At 54.6% G+C, this 23,109-nt stretch overlaps 1 protein-coding gene and 1 pseudogene across 1 annotated transcript; one reads left to right on the forward strand and one right to left on the reverse strand.

Annotated features, from left to right (window-relative positions):
- The first annotated feature begins 1,397 nt into the window (after positions 1 to 1,397).
- MEOX1 (mesenchyme homeobox 1) lies at positions 1,398 to 20,959 on the forward strand. The gene is made up of 3 exons (XM_036451263.2): positions 1,398 to 2,611; positions 17,657 to 17,829; positions 18,988 to 20,959. Exons 1-3 carry the CDS (start codon positions 2,140 to 2,142, stop codon positions 19,108 to 19,110), a joined length of 768 nt encoding a protein of 255 aa, XP_036307156.1. The 5' UTR covers positions 1,398 to 2,139; the 3' UTR covers positions 19,111 to 20,959.
- Positions 6,929 to 7,351, reverse strand: LOC118726450 (annotated as a pseudogene).
- Positions 20,960 to 23,109: the final 2,150 nt, after the last annotated feature.

Consider the following 23,109-nt stretch of genomic DNA (forward strand, 5'->3'; position numbering starts at 1 on the left):
CTGTGGGCGAGGCATGCTGCGGCGATGGGGCCAGGCTGAATTCCAGGTCCTTTCCTTCCCAGCTTGTGTGACCTTGTGCAGGGCACAGAGTCTCCGTGCGCTTCAGTCCTTTCCTGGAACACGGAGCTGACGCGGAAAGCGCTGGCCTCAGGGGGCTTGTGTGGGGACCCGTCGGGGGAGTGGGTGTGAGGGTCTAAGGCCCGAGGGAGGATGTCAGCGGTCGGTGGCTGAATGGACTGCCCCCCCCCCCCAGGTGTGGGAACGGGAGCTCAGAGAGGCGAGGCGGCGTGTCTTCCGAGCAGCCCCGGCCTCCCTCTGAGCCTCACCTTCCTCACGTGTGAAATGTAGGCCACAACGCTCACTTCACCGGTAACAGGCGAGGGGGGAGGTGCGGGGAGAAACGGGCAGGCGGCCGCAGAGTCCCGGACGCCGCGGAGAAACGCCCCGTCGCCTCGGCTGGCCTCCAGCCCCCGGCTGCCCGCTCCGGAGGACGCAACGCCTTTTTCACGAAGAGCGAGCGTGAGGGCAGCCTCCGGGCCGGGGAGCTGAGACCCTCCTCCTCCGGAGCCAGAGGCAGAGGCGCCGCTGTTGTGGCCCCGGTGGGCCCCGGTCCACGGACTCTGGGCCACGGGCGAGGAGCTGTGTCCTCTGGTCTTGCCATCCTCCAAAAAAAAATCACATTATCCCCCCACAGAGCCCAGCAGGCCCCGGGAATGGAGTGCATGGACTGGCCGGTTGAAATGGCAGGTGGCCCTCCTGGGATTGGCACCGGCCAGGAAGCCCACGTGAGCGTGTGCCAAAGAGAACTCCTTTGGGAACGAGACCACCCCCAATTCCTGGTTCCACGCCCCGGAGTCCGCAGAAGCCGTGGCCTCTGGGGTTGGGGAGGCGGGCGCCAGGGGGTGAAGGTTGGGGAGCCCGGAGCAGGTGCGGGAGCCTTAGAGAAACTTCAAGGACTTTATCTGAGAGCCTCTTCCTCCACCCCCCCAGGAGAAAAATGACTTGAGACCCCTCTAGTCTTGACTTGAAGAGTGTGGCTAATGGGCATTAAGTGGAGGGTTAAAGAGAGGAAGGAAAAATCTGATTTTTTTTTTTTTTTTTTAAGTTACTGAGAAAGTGAGAATGTCACTTTGGACAGAGAGAAATCTTTTTTTTCCCCGGGGTATGTCTTTTTTATACCACAGGCCCTTGTGGGCCGAGGAGGCCTGCAAATAAAAAAAGATTCCCTTTCATCCACCTTCCCTTTTGCAGGCGGCGGTGGACGGGCTTTTAAATCACACGCCATCAGCAGCCTTGTCTCCTGCGCTCATTCCCGGCTTCCCTCCCTGGAATCTGGCACTTGACGGACTCTGGATCTGACTCGGGGCTCTTTCCAAATCCAAGACGCGGGGAATTTTGTTAACAGCGTCATAAAATAACTTCACAGTGCTTACAGGAGGCACATTAAAGAAGGGGTGTGTGTGAGCGGCTCTCTCTCCTCAAAAAAAAAAAAAGAAAAGAAAAGAAAGAAATACAGACAATGTTTCTTTAAAAGTCTCCATCTGCAAATCCCATTAGATGTGCATATAAGGTTTCTGATGATTAATAGTTGCCTGCTCGGGTTTTGGTTGGAGGGGAGTGTGTGGGTGCGGGTTAACCCCTCCCTCTCCTCTCTCACATTTCACTTCAGAAATTTGTCACTCTCTCCCCACCGCAGCCTTTAAAAGTGTGTGTCTCCGCAGCCCTGGCCAGCCCTCCCAGGCGTTTGCCGAGGGCTCCGGGGCGCGCCGTCCGCTGGCCGTGAGTCTGGGCCGGGACAGTGAACATGCTTAGTGTCACCGGCGACAAACACACGCACAGGGCATCCCACTAGGCAGGCTGGTGCGTCCGGAGGCAGGAAGCCAGCAGAGAAGGCAGACGCAAGTGTGTACACACACACACACACACACACACACACACACACGTGTGTGGACTTCTAAAAGAGACTTTAGTTTGGGGTTTTGTTTTGGTTCCTGGGGTGAACTTTCTGTTGAACGTTTTTTCCCCCTACTATTTAATTTTAATTTTTTTTTTTTTTTTTTTTGCATTTAAAAAAAAAATTGACTCTAACAAGGGTAAGACTCGAACCCTCGAAGGACTGAGGCGTGCCGCGGACCGCAGATGGATCCCGTGGCCAGCAGCTGCATGCGGAGCCCCCACCCCCCGGCCCCCGTCTGGGGCTGCCTCCGGAACCCCCTCTCCGAAGGCAGCGGGGCCTCGGGGCTGCCCCACTACCCGCCCACCCCGTTCTCCTTCCACCAGAAGCCAGACTTCCCGGCGGCGACAGCGACGGCAGCGTACCCCGACTTCTCCGCCTCCTGCCTGGCCGCCACTCCGCACAGCCTGCCCCAGGAGGAGCGGGTCTTCGCCGAGCAGCACCCCGCCTTCCCACAGCCCCCCGACTGGCACTTCCCCGGCTCAGAGACCCAGCGGAGGCTCACCCCGGGCCCCGCGGGGGGCTGCAGGGAGCCGGGGGCCAGCAGCCCGGGGCTGGTGGACGCCGCGGGGGGCCCGGCAGAGGACTGCGAGGTCTTCGGGAGCACCGCCAGCGAGACGGAGAAGAAGGCATCCAGGCGGAAAAAGGACGGTGCAGGTAGGTGGCCGGAGAGCAGCTGGCCGTGCCGCTGCTGTGTGGCCTCGAGGAGGTTTCTCGCCTAGTCTGAGCCTCACGGCCCTGGCTGTGCCTTGCAAACAGGTCTGTCTAAACTAGTCAGAGGCAGGAAGGAGTTCCCTTCGGGGTGTCTTCTACTCAGAGCTCTAGGGTTCTCTGGTGACGGGGACGTCTGTGACCCCAGGACTCCTGGGCCCCAAGGAGGATGTGCCAGCCAGAGAGGGGAACAGGACCCACAGGGATGGGGCCTCCGTGGAGGCCGGCAAGGGCTAGAGAGGGGCTTTCCTGACCCCGGGCCGCCTCTGGGTCATGCTGCTTCTCCCTGCCAGGCCCCCACCAGCTCCAAATGGTCCCAGAGCCTCAGGGTGTGCTCACCGTGGGAATCAGCTGGGACGGAGGCTGGCGGGGGAGGAGGGGGCTAGAACCAAGGCCAGAACCCTGGGTGGTCAAGCAGAGCCAGGCCCCTGTGCCTCCAGGAGCCTAGAGACAGAGGAGCAGGACTAGGGCTGGGAGGGGAGAGGCAATGAGGGGAGACGGAGCGCTGAGAGCTGGAGCGGAGAGCCCACAGGGTCTCCCCCTGCCGAGGGGGGCCGTGCCCAGGCCCAGGGGGCAGGTCAGCATCCTCAGGTCTGGGTGACCCTCGGGGAAGGCGCTCCTGAGGGATCTCGGGCCTTGGGAGGGAGAGTCAGGGAGGCAGGCAGCCAAGGGCAAGCGCTGGACTTCAGCATGCAGGGAAAGCCCAGCTCGGCGCTCGGCTCCGGAGGCCAGAGCATGGCGCTGGTCCTCTTATCAGGACCCCAGCACAATCCCTTCTCCTCCCGGTGGCAGGGGCTCGTTTCCTCATCTCCCTCCTCGCTTCCCTCACTGCATGTTCGCCTTTGTCTGGGTCCCTCTCCCACATTGCCCAGAACAAGGCAGCACCCATGCCTCCTGCCCCCGCTGCCCACTATGCCCTCCTGACAGCCACCCTTACGGCAACGTCTACCTATCTGAGCCTACGGAGGACCTTCCCGTGGGCCGACCAGGGGCAGGGAGGAAATGCGAGTGCCAGCCAGTCCATGACAGCGTTCTGTGCTCTGCTTCACAAAGCACTTTCGATATAGCACAGATTTCCTCAGCGTTTCTTTTTGCCAACCCCGACCTCGGCCCTGGGCATGCAGAGATGAATAAGACGGTCTCATCCTGTCTCCCCCCCCCCCCCCACACACACACACACACACACAATCTCACACTGAGAGGGAGGAGAAGCCTGCAGATGCCTGTCTGACAGGGATGTGCTGCAGCCGGGGAAATCCAAGGTGCAGCAGACAACACACATTCGCCCTTTTGAGTCCCACCAGTTCTCGAGGCAAGACCAGCAGGTCTTACCAGTAGGTTGTCTACGTGTGGAAAGGAGATGCCTAATGTTTAAGGGCGGGGGTGTCTCTGCTAGAATGGAGTCTGAACAGAGTGAGCCACTCATTTCAGCTTGCCCAGGGCTTTTCTGATGGTAGCGTTGGAAGTCTGTGTCCTGAGAAACCCCTCAAACCGGAGCCACTGGTCACCCTAGAACTCAGCTCAAACCCTGAATGTCAGACCCCAAGTCTCACGCCCTTCAGTAGATCTCCAGCACGAGCCTCCTTCTGAAAGAGGAGGATTGTCCAACACGCTTAAGGAGACAGATAAATACCACAACACCCTCAGCACGCTCACCGGGGATGAGAAGGATCACAGCCTTCCTGGCTGCTCCGCAGAAGGGCCCTTTAGATTTCCAACCGGTTCAGGCCTGAGCTATTCCGAGCCCCGGCTGGAGATTTGCTGAGAATGGGACACGCTGTGCTTCTTTCTGCTCTCCGAGGGGCTCTCAGAGACTTGGCTGTGAGCCTGACTGAGAGCTCGCCCCTCCATGGCGCCCTCTCTGCCCACACCCCCCTCCGCTGCATCCACCGCTTTCCGGGCACCGCCATGGGCTGGGCTCAGGAAAAACCGTGCCGTGTCTCAGCAAGACCCAAACACACGACTTTCCCTTTGGCCCGCGGCCCATGGCACTGCGTGAGGGAGTAAACCCGTGTGCCCAGCAGCCGACCACCCCAGGCGGGCATGGACGCCCTCTGCTGAACTTCCTCATTCTTCACAGGGTCAGCCTGGGGCGGGGGAGGGCCCCGTCCTGGAGGGGCCCTGGGCTCACGACAACAGACCCGGGAGGGCTGCCGAGCACAGCGAGCTGACTGACTTTCATTCATTCTCTGGGGTTCCAGACCTTCGGCTTGGAAATCTTTATCACCCACTCAGTGGCTTTAAGTCTCCCTTTGGAATTCAGCCGGAGGGAAGGAGACAGGAAAGGTCAGCTTTGCAAGGAAGGGCGTACAGGAAGGGGGAAGGGGTGGCAAGGCTCACCCCTCACCCTAGGAATCCGCCCACAAAGCACCCCCTCGCCATCCCACCAATCCCGAGCCACTGGTTGGATTCTTTCTTATTTAAAAGTTTGTTTTATTCAGCATAGATTTTTTTTTTGCATTCATTTTTATTTTTTAAAACATTTCAGTGCAATATTATTTCTCTTGATTTACTGAGGTTTTAGGCGCCCCATGCATTTTGTACTCAAATGGGATCGATCGCCTTAAACACTTCCCCTTCACCCCGGCTAAGCCAGTGGTCGGCAAACTGCGGCTCTCGAGCCACATGCAGCTCTTTGGCCCCTCGAGTGTGGCTCGTCCGCAAAATACCACAAACAGGCGTGCACGTGCAGTGCGAATGAAACTTTGTGGCTCATGCGCAGAAGTCGGTTTTCGGCTCTCAAAAGAAATGTCAGTCGTGGTACTGTTTGATATTTGGCTCTGTTGCCTAATGAGTTTGCCGACCACTGGGCTAAGCCATCTCTGGGAGGTTAACCAGCGCTGGTCAGAAATGTGTTTTCGTTAGTGCGTCACGGCTGGGCAGACAGAGTCAGCGTCAGCACCACCACTTCTGGCGGCATGACTTGGGGAAATCCTTAACTTCCTGGAGCCTCAGTATCCCCAGCTCTAAAACGAAACGATAACAATAGCACCTCCCACTGAGAGAGGCTGTGGAGGTCAAGTACAACGACCCACGACCCACGAGATGAGCACTGTGCCTGGTCTTTGAGCTCAATAACCGGCAGCTATGAATGTATGAGCCCCTTTCTCCAAAACCAGCCTCTGTCAAATCTCTGTTATTCTCGGGCTCAATGGAATGGAAGGTTTCAAATGCGCCGTCTCAGAAACTCCTGAGTCTGGGGTGTAAGACAGGGAAACCTCTTACAATCGTCGCTGGTCCTAAGAAACCAGTTGTCATCAATTAGGAGCTTGGAGCTCAGAGATCTGCTGGACGTGGGGGGGTGGGGGTGGGTGGGGGTGGAGGGGGTAAGCGAGGTGTGGGGAGTAGGGGGGGTTGGGGGAGAGAGGGTGCCTGGTCAATGCCTCCCCTCCTGGCTGGTGGAGAAACTTCCCGGAACAGAAAGTTACAGAAAGTCTGTTTCCAAGGGAATATTCTCCGCTCCCCCTCTCCTTCCTCTGCCAGCCTCAGCTGCTCCCCCTGGAAGTGGGCTGCTTTGCTCAAGGAAAGGATCATGAAAGCGGGGTCCCGGGCCCCCCACTCTGAGACCTTCGGGTGGTTCACAGCACAAGACTGATTTAGAAGACCACTGTGAGGTTATCTCACCGCAGCCTCCCCCAGCCCGGGGCCAGGGGTGTTAAGACCCCTGCTGGCAGAGACAGCTGCGAGCCGCTGCTGTTTGCCCCCCATCTGTCACTGCTACTGTGGCTGTCTTTAATTTACGGGGAGGAGGGATTTCTCGGTGATTTCCTGAGGGGGTTCAAGGGAAGGTCGCCTGCGATGGGCCCGGCTGCAGGTGGATCTGATCGCCCAAGAGGGGGCCCCTGTGCTCCGGCTCAGCACAGCAGGCTGGGCTCTCCGGACTCATCCTGCCTTCATCAGGCTCCCTTTGTCCCTCCTCCCTCGGCTCCAACACATGTGCCTCCTAGGGGCTCGGCCCCCGGCCCTCTTCCTGCAGGACCTGATCTCTGCCTGCCCCAGGAGTTTCAGACTGCACTGTCCACAACAATTTTAACCACATCGGAGCTCTCCTGAGAATCTTATCATGAGACGTCTTGTATTTGAAATCTCCTAAGCTTTGCTTTTTTTTTTTTTTTAATGGTCAAAACTGCATAAAATGGACCATCGTAACCATTTTTAGGTGTGTGCTACCATAGTGTTCACTGTAGGTGCATTGTTGTGCAAGAATCTCTAGAACTTTTTCATCTTTCCCCCCTCCCATGATTAGTAGATTTATTAAACCATAATATATACAGTCATCATTGTCAGCCTTCATAGGAGATGTTATAGTTCCGGTCCCATTTTCCTTCCTGGATAAGGTTTTCTTTCCTATCTCTGTCGGTTTTGAAAAGGTAATGCCGGAAGATGAGGGGCCCAATTCCAGACACAGCTCCCAGGAGTGTGTTCGTGGGAGTGGCTCTGAGGTTGGGGTAGACACTTGCTGCTCTCGCGTAGGTCCCGGGAGCCAAGGCGGGACCTTCGATGAGCCCCAGCGAGTGGGGTCGTTGTACTGAGGCAGGTCCCCCCTTTTCAGCCGGGGTCTTATGGCCAAGCGCTGGGCTCGTGCCTTCCAGGTTTCCGGAGATGCGTCCTATTCAGCGGGGTCAAGGGGAGGGGGCAAAGGGGCCAGGCGCGCCGGCTTGTCCTTAGGGTTCGACATCTTGGGAACCTGGCCTAGAATTTTTTCATCTTGTAAAACGGAAACTCTATGTCCGTGGAATGATAACGTCCTTTCCCCTTGCCCCATGCCTGGCAACCAGCATCTATTTTCTGCTTCTAAGTGTTTGGCTACTTTAGAGACCTCATATAAGCGGAATCATGCTGTATTTGTCTTTTTGTGACTGGCTTTTATACTAAATATTTTATTTTGCATAACGTCCTTGGGATCATTCATAGTGTAGCATTTTGACAGGATTTCCTTCTTGTGAAAGGCTGAATAATATTTCATTGTACGTATATACAATTTTTTTTTTTTTTTTTACCCATCTATCTGTTGACACTTGAGTCACTTCCACTTCTTGGTGCCTCTGTTGAAGACCACTTGATCATATATGTAAGGGTTTACTTCTGGGCATCTATTCTGTTCTATTGGTCTTATAGGGCTGCCTTTATTCTAGTACCATGCTGTTTTGATTACTGTAGCTTTGCAATGTATTTTTAAATCATAAATTGTGAGACATCCAGCTTTTCTTTCTCAAGACTGTTTTGTCTACTCAAGGTCCTTTGAGATTCCATATAAATTTTAGGATGATTTTTTCTATTTTTGCAAAAAAAAAAAAAAGCGCCATTTGGATTTTTATAAGGATTGCACTGAATCTGTAAATCACTTTGGGTTATATGGGCATTTTTATGATATAATATTAAGTCTCCCAATCTATAAACATAGGATATCTTTCCATTTAGTTGTCTTTTTAAATTTCTTTCATAAATGATTTATGGTTTTAGATGTACAAATACTTTGTCTCCTCAGTCAAGTTTATTCCTAAGCATTTTATTCTATTGGATGCTTTTGTAAATGTGGATTGTTTTTCTTAATTTTCTTTTCAGATTGTTCATTGCTAGTGTATATAAATGCAACTGATTCCTGGTGTTGATTTTGTATCCGACAACTTTATTGAATTGGTTTATTTGTTTTAAGAGATTTTTTGTGTGTGGAATCTTTAGGATTTCCCACAAGATTATGTCACCTGCAAACAGAGATTGTTTTACTTCCTCCTTTTCTATTTGGATGCCTTTTATTTCTTTTTCTTACCTGATTGCTCTGGCGAGGACTGCCAATATCATGTGGAACTGACGTGGTGATATTGGACATCTCTGGTCTTATCCCTGGTCTTAAAGAAAAAGCTTTCCGGCTTTCACCTTTGGGTCTGATGTTGTTATAAAGTTTTCATATAAGGCCTTTATTGTGTTGAGACAATTTCCTTCTATTTCTAGTTTGTTGATCATTCTTTCTTGACCTCCCTCCCCACATACACAGACCAAACCTCGCTTATGCCTCCATTTTTAGCATCAAACCACCGTTGGCCTTGCACCCACACGTTTAGATGCCTACGGGTGACTCTCTCCCTCGAAGGGAAGTGTCTGGAGGGCCAGAATGGTGCCTGAGTCACCTGCGCAGCCTCTCCAGCGTCTCCTGAGACGTTTGCACCCAAGAGGAGCTCATCCACCGTCTGGCCAGTGGTCTCGATAGCAGCCTGGCAGTCCCTCCTTCATTTTCTCTCGTTCTCTCTGAGCGTGGCTCCACCACCCGGCCTGAGGATGTCTGCCATATGTAATGTGCTTCTGTAAAATGCATCAGAACGTGTACAGCCTCACTCACGAAAAAGTGTGCAGAGAGCCACACTTCAATCATACAACCAGTCCAGGGTCAGGGCGAGTGCTGGGGTCAAAAGGACACCCAGGTAGCTACGGGCGGGCTGGGCTGACTCTGCAGGAATCCCCCTCTGGGTCCTGGGGTCGGCTCCCAAGGACCGGGGCCTCCATGGGGAACAAGGGGGACTGCTCTGACGGAGCAATAAAGTGAACCCACCGTGGCAGAGCATTGGGGGGGGCGGGGGGCAGCCACCGCTAGGCTGCTGGAGGGCCCAGACAGTCTAAGAGAAGGGCACCTTTTTCTCATTTACAGCGAGGGCCCCTGCGGACTGGCATCGGCCTTGCCAAGCACCCCTCATGCCTTTGCTTTCTCTCCTCAGGGGTAAGCACTGGCTGTGGGAATGCAGGGGGTGTCTCAGTCTGCTCAGGTCGTCATAACAAAATACTATACCCTGGATGGCTTAAACAAAAGACATTTATTTCCTCAGCGTTCTGAAAGCTGGAAGGTCTAGGTCAAGGTGTCGGCAGGTTTGATTTCTCCTGAGGCTTCTTGGCTTGGCTTGCAAATGGCCACCTTCTTGCCGTGTCCTCCCACCGTGTTTCCTCTGTGCACGGGCTCCCCTGGCGTCTGTCTATGCTTCTTAACCAACAACTGCTCTTATAAAGACACCAGTCAGATTGCCTGGGGCCCATCCTACTGGCCTCATTTTAACTGAATCACCCCTTTAAGGGCCTTATCTCTCAATACAGTCACATTCTGAGGTCCTGGGGATCAGGACTTCCAAAATAGGAGTTGGAGAGGAGGGTCGCCATGCAGCCCACAAACAGGGGTACAGGGACAAGGGCAGGGTTCTAAGCAGTGGCACAAACGTTCCTGTTAAAACCCTTTTCGTGAAAGCAGCCCCTCAGAGGTGGGCATGACCTCAGAGCTTTCCTGGGCCAGCCTCCCAGCTGCTCTTCCGCTCGGAGCAGAGCCCTGCTTTCTTCTCTGACACCAACAAAGAGAGATTTTTTTAAAAAAAAGTAGAGACAGCTCTGGTCTGGCCAGGTGGCTCCGTTAGTGGGAGCATTGTCCTGTGCACCAAAAAGCTTGCAGGTTTGATTCCTGGATTGGGCATATATCTAGTTTGCAGGTTCCATCGCCGGTTGGGGCGCATAAGAGAGGCAACTGATCAGTGTTTCACTCTCACATCGATGTCTCTTTATCTCTCTCTCTCTCTCTCTCAAAAATCAATAAACATATCCTCGGGTGAAGAATTAAAAAAAAAAAAAAGTGCAGACAGTCTTAGGAATGAGTCTCTAAAGAAGTGGGCTGTTTGATGGAGGAATAAGGAAAGGAGGCAACAACCAAATGGACTTCAGTGAGCGTGCCCTGGGTCCCTGGAGTGCTGCCAGGTGGCACACTGGCTGCAGCACAAACAGGGAGAGCCGGTGCAAGCCCTGGACCCACAGGGATCTGGCTGTGTGAATCCGGGCAAGTCCTAACCCTCCCAGAGACCCAGTTTCCTCCTCCGAAAGCTGAGGACAATGGTAGCTCCTAGGGTTGCAGTGGGACTAGATGAGATCATAGCTAGAAAGTCCGGAGCCGGCACTTTGGGGCCCCTCGCCGCATTTTCCTAAACCTACAAATGAGCACCCTCCTCTTTTCACGGTCTCCCCTGATCCTGGCTGCACCCCAGGCCGCCCGTGTTCGCATCCCAGTGAGGCAGGGACCCGGGCTCGGACAGGGCCTTTGCAGTTAGGCCTGCCTGTCTCTGAGGCTCACAGGGCCGGGCAAGGTGTGGTTTCAGGGGGGCACAGCAGCCACACCCCTCTCATCCCAACTCCAGCCCTAGAAGCCCCAGCCAGGAAGAAATCTTAGGCCCCAGCGTGGCCAGCCTGGGAGGAGAGACAGAAACTCCACACACCATCCTCCGAGCATCCCCCGGCTCCTGGTGAGAGCTCCTGCTTCTCCTCTTCTGACAGCCCAAAGCAGGACCCCAGCCCGGAACCCAGAGGCATCAGCACAAGCCCTGTGCCCGGGCCTGCTCAGGCCCCGCCCAGATACACTCTGGAGGCTCTGGAAAAAGTCAGCTTCCACCGAGGGAGGCAGCGGGATTCTGACCAGTTCCTAAGATGTGAGGGTCCAAAGCCCACTGGCCATCGGAAGGTCAACTGAGGGACCGCCTCAGCCCTGCCTCTGGCCGGCCAGGCTGGGCTCAGGATCCCATCCCACTCTCCTGGCCAGGAAGGCGAGGATGATCCCAGAAGCAGAGCAGTCCTTTCTTTCTTCTTAATCTCACCAGTGATATGGTTGTTGTTGTCATTAATGAGATAGACAGACAGACAGATAGATAGATAAAAAGAGAAACATTGATTCATTGTCTCTCATACGTGCCTGGGCCAGGGATGCAACCCGGTAACCCGGGTATGTGCCCTGATTGGGAATTGAATCCGAGGCTCTTCGGTGCACCAGATGGTGCTCTAACCACTGAACACACAGGCGAGGTCCAGAGCAGGCATTTCTTTCTGGGGGCCAGGACCCCTGCAGACCCCCAGAGCCAGCCCCTTCCCCCAAGCCCTATCTACTCACTGAATCGGGCTTCCCTGGCCTCTAGCCAGCCTTGCTCCCCCACCCCCACCCCGGCCTTTTATATTTCATGTTTGTCCCTGTTTTCCTTAAACACCGTGGTGGAGGCAGAGTGTGAGCAGTGGGGCCCGGGGCCCGAAGCCCACACTTCCTCTGGTGACAGCTGAGGACGACATCTGGAACGTATAAACACCAACAAGGCCCCGCGCTGCCCCGTGCCTCCCCAGTCCATCGTGGGGGCTTGCCGCTGCTCCCACCTCTCATTTCCACTGCCCCCCTTCCTCCTCACATCTCTGCTCCCCTCCTCCTGAGCCCCACACCCCGTCTCATCACCCCACTCACTTCGCTCTCCATCACCATCCTCTGCCCTCACTGCCCACCCCACCTGGGACTCTCAGCAACGACTACCGAGCGCCAGCCATGTTCATTCCAGAACAATCTGCTTCCCTCCCAGAAAACGCGCCCCGAATTCCCCAGACCCCCTGGGCACCCCACATTAAGTTCGGCAGGGCCCAGGGGGAAAGGCAGGCCAGTCCCAGGAAGCCAGGCAGGTCCTGGAAGCCCACACACCACGGGCCTTGGGGGACGCCATCCAGGTCCTGTCTATTTTGACGGCTTTGACTCCTCCTTCTGAAGGTGAACGTATCAGAACTAACAAGGATGTCAGCGGCGAGCTTTGTGAAGGAAGCCAGACACCGTTTTCAGAGGGTTTGCCGAGGTCTCACCTACTGACATCATGCCCCAAATCTCTCTCCCTGAGGAGGCCTGGGGAGACAGACCTGGACCCAGCCCAGACACGGTCCCTGGAGTGAGGACAGTCTCATGCTCAAACTCCTCCCCAGGGCAGTGTGACCCAGTGGCTACAGCCCTGGACTGGTCCCAGGGGCTTGGGGCAAGCCATCTCATCTCTGGGTTTTACCTTCCTCGTCTCTTTCGTGGATAGTATGCACCTTACTTATCTCACAGAGCAATTAAGGGGGTTCAACCGGAAGCAACCTAATATGTGGAAATAGCTTCCTATCGAGAAATGATGAGTGCTAGGTCCAACTCTGCCACTAACTCGCTGTGTGTCTTTAGGAAAGTCTCTGGCCGACTCTGAGCTCAGCTGTGAACTGAAAAGGCAACATCAGATCATCACTCAGTCCCCTCCCTGCTCTATTATTCTATGATTCCGTAGTCTATACGAGAGCCCGAAAGAAGTTTATCTCTGGGGGAAACACATTGTTGTCAATTGCAAATTGTTATTCGCATGCATGGCGTATAGCTTTCTCTCTGGTCTTGGGTAGAAAGGTATGTAAAATGGCTGTGAGCGTTGGAGATACAGGACTCCGAAAAGGCGTGTTCCCCGGAGTCTGTCTGAGCTTCCTTGTAGCCCCGATAAAGCTGTCTGCTGGCTGTAGGAAGGTCTGCCAGCAGTGACAGCTATTTATGAAATAATTTCGTTTGGGTGGTGTGAAAGCTCCTGGTGGAAACCACAATCGCACACACATCCTGTTTGCATTTCTCTGGGCACTGCAGGCGGCTCCATCATGGCCCTGCTCGCTCAGAGGGGTGTGCAGGGGCTGGAGCAGCCAGCTGAGTGAGCACCAGCCTCCTCCCTCTGCAGTCCGGAAAGAGGCACCGCTGCCCCTGAGAGAGAAGCAGGACAGAGGGGACCGATGTAGGATCCTGATCAATGCTAGTTCCTGTGCCTGGATTCATGGCTCCTAGTGGCCAGAGACACAGATCCAAGCAGAGACACAGAAAAGTAATGCAGAAGGGAAAACAGGTAAAAGGCCAGACATGGGAAAGGCATCCCCTTCGCACAGCCCTGGAGCAGCATCTTCTCTCACCTCCACCTTAAATCATCACTCCCGCAGCATCTCCAATGGAACCCCTTCTGGTGGTTCTTTCAGAGGCTCAGCAGTGCGCCCGGCCCGGTGCCAAGGGTTAGACACACCTTGCCCAGCTCCTTTGACCTTCTCAGCTGCCTTCTGATCGCAAGGGATGTAGGTAGCTATTCTCACTTTGCAAATGAGGGAACTGAAGCTCAGAGGACTTAAAAGAGACTTGCCCGACGTCAAAGAGCTCCTACTTGGGCCCAAAGAAGGCCCAGGCTCCACCCAGCGGCTCAGACACTAAGTTCCCAGGCTTCTTGGTCCCATTTCCTCTTTTCCTCTCCTGAGGCCCCAGCACCTAAATCGGGATAACAGAGACGGGGGAGGAGTGAGGAGGGAGTGGCGTGGCTTGGCTGGCAGTGGTCAGCTGCCCACATAACCAGTCTAAGACCAGCTCACAGGGCCCTCTTCCTACCTCCCCTTGACTCTGCCAGGAGGATTACGGACAGGTCTGTGTGGGGAGGTTAGGGGGCTGTTTTCTGAGATCCCTCAGGGCACCTGTGTACCCATAAGCAGGCCTGGGAGGAGGGGTCATGGGGTGTGGGCATCAACCCAGGATGAGTCCCCTGAGAGCCCTGGAGGCGGAGACCAGCAGAGGAAAGAGGAAGAACCTGATGCCAGGATTGGGGAGCTCAGCACCAGTCAGGTGGATCTGGGTTCGAATCTCCGTTCTGCCACCTAAAAGCTGCCCAGAACGTGGGGCAAGGTCTGGGGCCTCCCCGAGGGTGATGCTTCCTCCTCTCTATACTGAGACCTGCCTCCTATGTGCCACGGACAGTAGCAGCGAGAAAAGACAGTTCCATCCCTGAGGAGCCAGAGCCGTTAATCAAATTATCACAGGGCCACGTGGCGGGGAGAGGGGACAATAACAGCCTCCTCCTAAGGGTGATGTGTGGGGTTGAAAAATTGAAAGTAAACTTTGTATTTTTCCGGTGCTTTAAAGTTTCTAAAGCGTTTTCCACGCCTTAGCCCGTCCGATCTTCCCAGTCGCCTGGCAGGTGGGTGCTTTATTTCCCCCGATTCCTGGATGAGGTGACTGGAGCTCAGGGAGGCTGAGGGACTCCCTCAGAGGCTCTGGCAAGGAGATGAGGGCTTTGCACCACCCGGTGTTAACGTCAGGCAGGCCTGGAGGACGCTGAGCCTGGGACGGAGCGAGCGGGTGGGCAGTGAGCCTCTCGGGGGCCGCCCCTCCGCTGGGCGCCCGCCCGCCCTCCCGGGCCAAGGCCCAGGGCTCCCGGGGAACCGGCGGGGCTGCGCGTCTGGGCCGCCTCCTCCCCCGGAGCCCGGAGCCCGAGGCCCCTCCAGGCGGACCTCCCGGCGGAGAGCGCACCCCCTGCCTGCGCCCCTGCGACCCCGCGCCCCGCAGGCCGCCCGCCCGCCCAGCTCCCGCGCCAGGTTCCCCAGCGCACGGGCATCGGGGCATCGGGGAACCCCGGGGTGGGCCCTCCTCCGCCTTCTCGAGACTCTGGCAGCGCCCCCTCCTCTTCCCGCCCCAGGACGCAGGGTGAGGGGTGCGACGCCCAAATCGCTCTGCCTCCCGGCGCCCCGGGCCGCCACAGCCCGCTCCCCGCCCCGAGTAACCAGGGGGTGGAGGACCGGATCCTGAAACACGCGGACTGAATGGAGAGCAGGGGAAGGGAACTAGCAAGCGGGGTGACAGGGGTCTCCAGGGCCCCACCTCTGCGGGGTTCGGAGTGTGCTGGTTGGCCCAGAGGCTGGGCGGCCTCCACGGTCGGTCAGTTTGGACTGGGCCTCCGAGAGCAGATAACCCCCCCCACACACACACACACACACACGCACACACACGCACCGCCAGGCGGGCTGGGGCCCTGCAGGGACAGGGGGCTGGGGTGCAGCTTTCAGGAAAGCACGGCCTGTCTGTGCAGCCGGGGCGAGGAAGCCAGACTTCCCCAGCTCGCGGAGCCCGCAGGAAGCCGGGTTCCTGCGTCCCCACCCGCCACGCGGCTCCCATTGTCAGCTCACCGCGCAGGTGTGTGGGTCCCCTTCCTGCCCCTCCCCCCCCCCAAAAAAAAGGCGAAGGGAGGGCCCTCTTACCCTGCTCCGAGGGAGCACCCCGTCCCTCTCATTCGTTCATATTTTGCAGTTTGTAAACCCTTCCTGCATGGATTCCATTTGAACAGCATGGGAGTCACACTGCCTGGGCTTCATGGCTGCCTCCGCCCTTCACTGGCCATTGGACTTGGAGGAACTCGGGTCCACTGGCTTCCCTTCTCTTTTTTAAAAAAAATATATTTTATTGATTTTTTTACAGAGGGGAAGGGAGAGGGACAGAGAGCTAGAAACATCGATGAGAGAGAATCATCGACCAGCTGCCTCCTGCACACCCTCTACTGGGGATGTGCCCGCAACCAAGGTACTTGCCCTTGACCGGACACTCTATCCACTGAGCCAACCCAGTTTTGGCTGGCTTCCCTTCTCTGGTAGTTTTCTGGTCTATAAAACAGGGCTAACACTAGAACTCCTCTAGTGGGGGATGGTGAGGATGAAGGGACTGGTGCAGGTACTGTGCTCGGTCCCCGCACCCTGTGAACAGTTATGACTGAGTGAGCCCCTGCTGTGGCCAAGGGGAGCCTCCTTCATAGATGAACTTTCCAGACTCCTCCTGGTGTCAAAGGGTGAAAGAAGCTTAAAGCAACACTTTTTTTTTTTTTAGTTATATATATGTTTAATCAATCTTTATTGTTCATATTATTACAAAGGTTCCTCATTTCTTCCCCCCTCCACCAGGTTCCCACCCCACCCTCTGCCCCCTCCCCATCCCCCATTGTCCTCATCCATAGGTGCACAGTTTATGTTCAGTCTCTTCCTCCCTCCCTTTCCCTGATAGTAAATCCCTTTTCAGATAGTAAATCTGTTACTTAGCATTTTCTCATATCAATAATACCTCCACATGCCCAATGATACACTTCACACAAAAGACATTTCCAAATAGGTCAACCAGCCTCATCCAGGCCCCACCCAAGGCACTCACAGATCAACACCCTAGCGCTATACTAACTCAACACATCCAGATCTAAGCCTTCATCACTTGATTCAGCAGACCCTCAAGTTCCCGCAAAAGTTTCCAGCCATGCCTGAGAGGCAGCCGTGGGGCAGGGGCAGGCGAGGAGTGAGCTGTTTCGGGCCTGGCTGCTTCGGGCCTGGCCTCTGTTGCTCTGGTTCGTTCCACAACCAGCTGCTCCGGGCCTGGCCACTGCCGCTCCCGACCTAGTTGCTGTGGACTTAGCTGCTGGTGCTCCGGGCCTGGCCACTCCCAGCCTGGCAGCTGCTGCTCCAGGCCTGGCCACTCCCAGCCTGGCAGCCGCTGCTCCAGGCCCGGCCGCACCAGACCCGGCTGCTCCGAGCCTGGCCGTAAAGCAACACTTTTTGACAGACAGGTGCATGCAGATATCTTGCTAAAGGCAGATTCCCATTCAGTCCATGGGGGTGGGCACTGTCTGAGCTCCTGGCCAGTCCCTTGTGGGAGCTGCCACCAGAACACTCTTTTAGCAAGGTCTCAGGGCCGGGGCAGTGGTTTGAACACTTGACGGTGAGTCAGAGTCATTGGGAGGGCTTGTGAAAGCGGATCACTGGGCTCTGCTCCCGGAGTCTCTCCCTCAGTAGGTCTTGGGTGATTGAGGCCCTGGGACCTGCATTTCTAACAGTTGATGTTGCTGAGGACAGAGAACCTGTTTTAGAGCATCTTGCCCACTACTGTCAAGCTGGGGCGGTGGCAGAGGCCATTGAACAGCCAAAGGCAGCTTCTTGTACTGTGGGAAGAAAGCTGTGGGGGTGAGGGAGCCAAGCAACTTCCCATTTCTCAGGGGGTTAAGACACCAGAAGGAAAGGCAAAGGGACAACATGGGTTCTTTCTCAGCATCCTTTAAAAAATAAGAGAGACAGGCCCTAGCCGGTTTGGCTCAGTGGATAAAGCATTGGTCTGTGGACTTAAAGGGTCCCAGGTTCAGTTCCGGTCAAGGGCAGGTGCCTTGGTTGCGGGCACATCCCCAGTGAGGGGTGTGCAGGAGGCAGCTGATCTCTCATGGATGTTTCTAGCTCTCTATCCCTCTCCCTTCCACTCTGTAAAAAATCAATAAAATATTTTTTTTAAATTTAAATAAGAGAGACAGGGAAAGGCTGCTCGGCTGCTTCCTAACCAAGGGAACTGAGGCCCTTGAGGTTTACGTCTTCCTATTCGGGGCCCTCTCTCGCCAGACAACCAGGAGAACCGAGGGAAAGCGGAGGGCGGCAGCAAAGCCCGCAAGGAGAGGACGGCATTCACCAAGGAGCAGCTGCGGGAGCTGGAGGCCGAGTTCGCTCACCACAACTACCTGACCCGGCTCCGGAGATACGAGATCGCTGTGAACTTGGATCTGTCCGAGAGGCAGGTGGGAGCTCTGGGGACCCTGCTGCTCTCCTGGGCATCCCTCTTCTCCTGAGCATCCCTCCTGTCCTTGGCTCTCTCATCCTTCTCCCTGCATCTTCCCCAGGTCTTCTCCCTCTGCCCAGTCCAATGGGCCTCAACCGTGGCTGTACCCGACAATCTCCTGGGGAGATTTTAATGACACTGATGGGATGGGATTGGTTTCATGGGACTGGAATAGAGTTCAGGCATCAGAGTTTATGTAAAGGTCCCCCAGGGTGATTCTCACCTGCACCCAGCCTTGGAACCCCTGGTCTGGTTATTCTCAAGCTTGCGTGCGACTGGAGTCACCTAGGTGCTCGTTTGAAGCATGTAGATGTGGGAGTTCCGGAGAGAGACTTTGCAGTAATCACGGGGAGGGGGCCTGGGATCTGCATTTCTAATACGTTCTGCAGGTGGTTCCGGTACGGGCTGGTTCCTGGGCACTCGCCGAGAAGGACTTCCTAGCCCTTTGTTTTGGGCTTTCCCTTAGAGCATTCCACCCACACCCATGCTCTGACGTGGAGTGAGGAATAATAATAATGATGATGGTGGTAACAATAGTATTAGATAGCACTCTGCCAGAGGGCTGGATTTAGAATCAGAAGACTTAGATTCCAATCCTGCCTCTGCCACGTCCTAGGCCTGTGACCCTTGGGACATGTCTCCCACCCTTTCTGGGTCTCCATCTGTAAGACGGGTCATAACCCCACTCTGGATGCAGCCCGGATGAGAAAATGTGCGAAACAGCAGCGTTATCTAAGCTTTACAAATGTGCCCAGAGATGAGGCTAGTTTCCTTTGCTCCCAGACCCTTGGGTAACAGAAGCCAGAGGGAGAGGGTGGTAGCACAGGAGGGGCGGGGCATGTGGAAGGGGGTGGAGCCAAGGACGAGTGACTTGTAAAAACTGTCCCCATGTGTGCCTGGGACTTTTTTTTTTTTTTTTCTTCAATCTGGAGACACAAGACAGGCCTCTGAGCAGATGGGTACGTCCTCCCTTTGGTCTCTGTTCTTGGAGCCTTGGGAGGAGTGAGGAGGGACAAGCAGTGCTCAGAGCTGGGTCCCTGGAGCTGCCCCCTGGCTAGCTTGAGTATCCGCTGGGGAGATGGTTGCCCTGACCCGGCTCCTTTACTTCCTTTGTCAGGTCAAAGTGTGGTTCCAGAACCGAAGGATGAAGTGGAAGCGTGTGAAGGGGGGCCAGCCCATCTCCCCTCACGGGCAGGACCCCGAGGATGGGGACTCTGCAGCTTCTCCGAGTTCGGAGTGAGGTTCTCCACGGAGAAAAACAGACTGAGGACTGAGTCCCTACCCAACCCCCCCACCCCAATCCCAATGTCCCCTTCTCCCTCCCACCCCAGGGCAGCCTTCCCACATCTTGCAGTGACTCTTGGAAAAGAAGCTGCCTAGTGTTCCTGGGAGCCTTGACATTTTCCAGAAAGTTCTGTCCAGCATTGCTGTCTTAGCTATCCCTTTCCCAGGGCCTTTTCTTCCCATAATCCTTGTGAATCATTCAGCGGCCAGATCAGACCTGAGTGAATCTGGGGGGCAACTCCAGGGTCTCTTGACTGCTGCCCACACCTTCCCCTGCCAGCCTCCTCCTCCAGGTCTGAACACCACCTGGCCTGCTGGGGGAGCGGCCTTGGGACCAGCTGGTGACTCATGACAGCTAATGCTTCACAAGAAGTGAAATGACCGACACACACACCCCGAGACCACCTTTCCTTTCTGGGCTCTCTATCTGAGCCTTTGGGGGCCCTGAGTTGTCCCAAAACCCCTGGGAAAATCAGAGTGAGGAGGGTTGAGGGTCGAAACTCAGCTGCTGCGAATCAGAAACCATCCTGGTCTCCAAATGGGTTGGCTGTGAGGTGGCCAAGCTTAGTAACACTGGCCGGAAGAAGACGGCGGGAAAACATGTCGGCGCACCTACATCTCTGTACAGGCCCATTCACACCGGCTTAACTTGAGGGGGGTGGGGGTGGGGAGATGAGAATGGACCCAGGACACCACCTGCTTTTTCAAAATTAATTCGGAAATACAGCTGGGACTGTTGGGCAGCATCCAGACCAATGGAGCAGGTAGACCTTTTAAATCCACAGCTTCTGGATTGGAAAACGCCCCAGATGCTCACATTGTTGAACTGAGGGCTGGGAAGCATCCCCCATGTTCTAGGGCTGCCGGGCAAGGGGCTGGGAATGTGGGAGCGGGAGAGCAGGGCTCCCCAGCGGCAGTGTCCTGTGCTTTCCCCAGACCAACGGCACACGGGGACGACCAAGCAGCCCCCCGTTCTCCACGGGCTGCGTTTGGGCCGCTCTGACGTGTTCCACACAAATGCTATCTTTATGGGAGGAGCTGCTAGTTTATGGGTGTGGACTGCCCGGGTCCTCCGGGGTGACAGTCCAGGCCTGATGGCCGAACAGCCTGGGACAACGGAAGCCCTCGAGAGAGACCCCCTGCCTGCCCCAGTGCTCCATCTCCCATGCCAGCTGCTGTCGCAGAGGGAGGTCAGCACGAGTTTGGATCTCCTGTATGTATATTTAATCATTCACTTGTAAAAAAAAAAAAAAAAAAAAAAAAAAGAACCCCACCTCCCCATCCCAAAAGGACCACTGTGTGGGAAATGATTGCCAAGTGAGATGGCTGGTTAGAGCATGCGTAATTTCTTCCTCTAAATCATACTTCATCTGTTTTCTTAAGATTGCATCAAGGTAACTGCACGAGGTCAATTCACTTGGTAAGAAAACTCCTGGAAAAATAAAACCAGTAAAACATGCGAAGCTCCCACGCCTTTTCCTTGCAGAGCGAAGGATCACAGCTCTGTGTGCAGTCCTCCAATGCTCCTGTGAGGGTGGACCAGTGTCTAGAAGCAACAACAAAGGGGAGAAGATATCTAGAAAAAGGTGCCCCCTTTAGGTTCTTCAGGACGGGGGCCAGGGGTGCAAATGTAATTGTTGCTGCCCCCCCCCCCCAAAAAAAATCTTTCTCCCATACAACTGCACGGTCCTGTTTCCCATTGTAAAATGTTAGCTTTCAGCTTCCCTATCCTCTGGCTTATTGAATAGTCAAAAGTTCTGTATACAAAAGATGAACTCTTTTGTTAATAAAGAAATCTTGACCATCAACTAACCATCCCTAATTTTTTAAATCAAAGTTTGGAAGTTTTTTGTTTTTGTTTTTGTTTTGTTTTTCAGGGTAAAACAATATACATCGATAGTAATAAAAATAACACAAGGAAAAAGTGTCCCTAATTCTATGTCTTTTTAATTAAAAAATATTTGTTTCCCTGAGATGTCAACAATGGACATAATAGGACTGGCTAGAGAGGGGAGGGAGGGAGGGAGGGGAAAAGGGCGGGAGGGAGGGAGGGAGGGGAGACCTGGCCAGGAATCAGCTTTGAGGCCGTCTGGGCCAGGTGTGGGCAGTGACCAGAAATGCCATCCTCAGGAGCTGGCAGAGGAAAGCGGACCCACCAAAATCAAGGTACCACCGAGAAGGGTCAGGTCCAAAGCTAAGCAAAACAGACCCCCTTCAAGGACTCTAACACTTTCTCCCCGCTTCACTCCAGCGGCTTCATAGGACATTGGCCTCTCTGGGGTTTTCCTCATCTGTCCAGAATGTTCCTTCTATGTCTCCCGTATAGACTCCTTTCTCCATGCTGTTGACCTCCTGCTGGTTCCCAAGATCTTCTCCTTCTGTCCACTGCCTCCCCCCTCTTCAGGTTCTCCCCATCTACCTACATTTTTGTGCTGTGGTAAAATATGCATGACGTAAAATTTCAGCCGTTGTTCGTGTACAGTTCTGTGCAATTAAGTACTTTCACATTGTTGTGCAACCATTGGCACTTTCCTCTCCTGAATTTTTTCATCTTCCCAAACAAATTCTGTACCCACTAAAAAATAACTCCCTTCCCTCCTCCTTCCCATCCACCTTCATCCGCTCAGTGTTTGCTCCGTGTTGGGCGCTGTTCTCAGAGGTAGCACTAGTATTCCTGTCTTACGATGAGGTACCTAAGGCAGAGCCAAGGAGACTGCATCCCAAGGTCTTACAGCCTGTTAGCGGTTGTGGTCAAGCAGATAATGGGGCCCCGTTGTTTTCCTCCTTCTCCTCTAAGGACCATTGCCAGAGGCTGTACCTCCAGGGGGAGGAAGGTACTTCCTTGCGCCATTGAATCCAGGCCTGTCCCTGTGACCTGCTTTGGCCAATAGAAAGTGAGCAGAAGCGCCGGCCGCTGGCCTACTAGTAAGCAGAAGTTTCAGAGCCATCCTGGTCTCTGCCACTGCTCTCTTCCCTCTGAATGTGGCTGAGAGGGGTTCCACCAATCGCCTGGGCTGCAGAACCCATTGCCTGCATATATGTCAGTGAGGATATAGAAGTCTGTTGCCGTAAGCTACTGGGATTTGGGGGTCTTTTGTCACCGCTGCACCACCTCATGAAAACTGACGGCTCCAGTGATGACATTGGGATTTGAGTCCTGGCATTCTGGCATCTGGCCAACACTTCCCTATGCCCCATCTGGGAGCATAAGGTTTCATATTCCTCTGCCTGTTTCCCTGTGCTACCTGGATGGCTACAGGCACCTCAAACTTAAAATATCCGAAGGGGGAGTCTCCATTCCCCTGACGAGGCTGGCTCCTTGGCCTGCATTCTGAATCCTGCCTTGTAGTTGGTGACACAACAACTTATCCATTCACTCATACTGGAGCCCTGGGACACATCCTTGATGTTCACCTCTTGCTTTGCAGAATCAATCAATTACCTGGTCCTGCCCACTTCACTTCCTATGTAGATATGTCTCATACCCACTGTATTCTTGATCTTTGTACCACCATTGCCTTTGTTCAGACTGCCAACATCCTTCAAAGCTGTGGCTCCTCGAAGTCCAACCCCTAGAGCAGAGGTGGGGAATGTCCGGCCCTCGGGCCGTGTGAGGCCAAGAAATCACTTGGTCTGGCCCTGCCAAGGCATTAGGGGTGAGTTAGTTAAATGTTTGACCAAATATAGCAGGCTAATTTTTTAAGTTGATAATGTTGTATGGCCCAAGATTGGTGTTATAAACATCCAAATGGCCTTTGGCAGAAAAAAGGTTCCCACCCCTGCTATAGAGCAATGACATTTCTCTCCTATATTTTGCTCATTCTCCTCTGTTTGGGCTCCCAGACCAAGGCATTTTAGGAGCACTTAAAGGGACAATTCGAAAGGAACACAGAGGAATGAGGCTCAATTCATTTTCAATCATAGGCAATGCCTGACATCAGGCAGCAAGCACCAT

Source organism: Pipistrellus kuhlii, unplaced genomic scaffold (assembly GCF_014108245.1).
Source record: "Pipistrellus kuhlii isolate mPipKuh1 unplaced genomic scaffold, mPipKuh1.p scaffold_m20_p_22, whole genome shotgun sequence".
NCBI lineage: Eukaryota > Metazoa > Chordata > Mammalia > Chiroptera > Vespertilionidae > Pipistrellus > Pipistrellus kuhlii.